The 1539-nt window shown below is 38.3% G+C and overlaps 1 protein-coding gene across 1 annotated transcript in view; it reads right to left on the bottom strand.

Moving 5' to 3' along the window:
* Positions 1-1539, bottom strand: part of tmem167a (transmembrane protein 167A) — a 4791-nt gene that overhangs the window by 2734 nt on the left and 518 nt on the right. Inside the window, exon 2 of the mRNA XM_035658674.1 lies at positions 123-232. Within this exon, the coding sequence (XP_035514567.1) occupies positions 123-232 (110 nt within the window). The remainder of the gene's footprint in view (positions 1-122; positions 233-1539) is intronic.

Genomic DNA, 1539 nt, shown 5'->3' with positions numbered 1-1539 from the left:
AATGAATGAATGAATGAATGTAGTAAGTTTGGTATGACATTGTGTCCCATTCAACGAGACAAAGACAGGTATTTGAGGGGTCAATTTATCACTGGAAAGACTTCAATAGTATCTGATCATACCCAGTCTTGTTCTTGTCCAGCAGGCTGGGAGCCAGCGCTCTGATGTAGGCACAGGTACAGATCAGGAGGAGAATCACAGTTAGCAGGGACTGGAAGTTGAAAATGGCCGACTGCAAGATGAGAGAGAATTGTATATTTAGTACAGACGTGATGAAACAGGGCAGCTCACCGGCAATACATCATAAAAATGAGAACCACTGAATTCACTGTAGTTAACACTGATTACAAGCTACTTGTTGGAGGAATGTTGTTGAACCAGCTGTTTCTGGTGCTGTGACAAAGAAGTGTGGTGGCTGTGTAGATTGGGGACAGATAGCATGTTTTACCACAGCCTGTGTACTAGAATAAACAATTCAAATTAGGAAGATAATAAAAGGATAGTTCACCAAGTACATCGGCAAAGTTAGCCCTTCTATGGTTGGGTATACATTAGTATGTCTGTTGTTTAACGGACATGTCAAGTAAAGTTAGAAAATGGGTTTAAACTACTAATGTCCACTGGAGTGCAGCTCAGTTGGCCAGAAATCCTGGACATCTCACAGAAAAAGACGTGGATGTTTTTAAACCCTGATTTGTTTTAGTTGTCTNNGTTGAGTTGAGGAGATTTTTGTTTATTAAGAAATATACAAAATGCATGGCAATTAAGACATAATTAGACATTTTGGTCAAGGACATTGAATCTTATGACATTTTTCTGAACTGTATATTATCATTATTCGTTATGTGGCCTGGCTGATGTTGCTTAAGTGTCTTGTAAGCCCATATGGGATGAGCACCATATAAAAGTTAATAGTTACTTAATTAGTAGCTAATTAGGCCTACATTATATTACATTACATGGATTTAGCTGATGCTTCATGTAATATTATTCTGGGATGATCTCATACACACCCTTAACTAGAAAAACCTTTACCTTTTGAATATTACATCACTAGCATGGTAATGCACATGCCATTTCGGATAATTCAATATCATTGTGCATTCAAAACATAATTACATCAGCAAGGAAATTAAAGTCTTATACTTTATGTCCATTTTGGTCAGCTGGTCTTCTCCCTACCTGACTACATGGCACTAATTACAGCAAATTAGGACTACATTAATACAATGATCTTACAGAAATGTGTGTACTCTGTATATACGTTTTGTACTGAGTGATGTAGTATGATTTCTGCCTGTGGCCAATCCAGGGTTGGTGCAATGATAGGTGCACATTAGAGCTCTGCACTGTGCCAGCTCTGTATGTTTCTTGCACGTGTTTCCTGCAGCTACGTGTTTTGATCAAAATGAAAACAGAACTAATGAATTGTCCGCTCGTCCTGAAGATTTCAGTTCAACAAGGTCTTCGTGGAATAATTCAGTCAAGCACTTACTATCTGTGTCATTTTACAATCCACAACATGTGGCTGAAGCACAC

Source organism: Morone saxatilis, unplaced genomic scaffold, assembly GCF_004916995.1.
Source record: "Morone saxatilis isolate NCDOM2014 unplaced genomic scaffold, NCSU_SB_2.0 Contig16, whole genome shotgun sequence".
In the NCBI taxonomy this organism is placed as follows: Eukaryota; Metazoa; Chordata; class Actinopteri; family Moronidae; genus Morone; species Morone saxatilis.
Note: the sequence above shows the minus strand (reverse complement) of the source record. Positions and strands in the feature narration are given on the sequence as shown.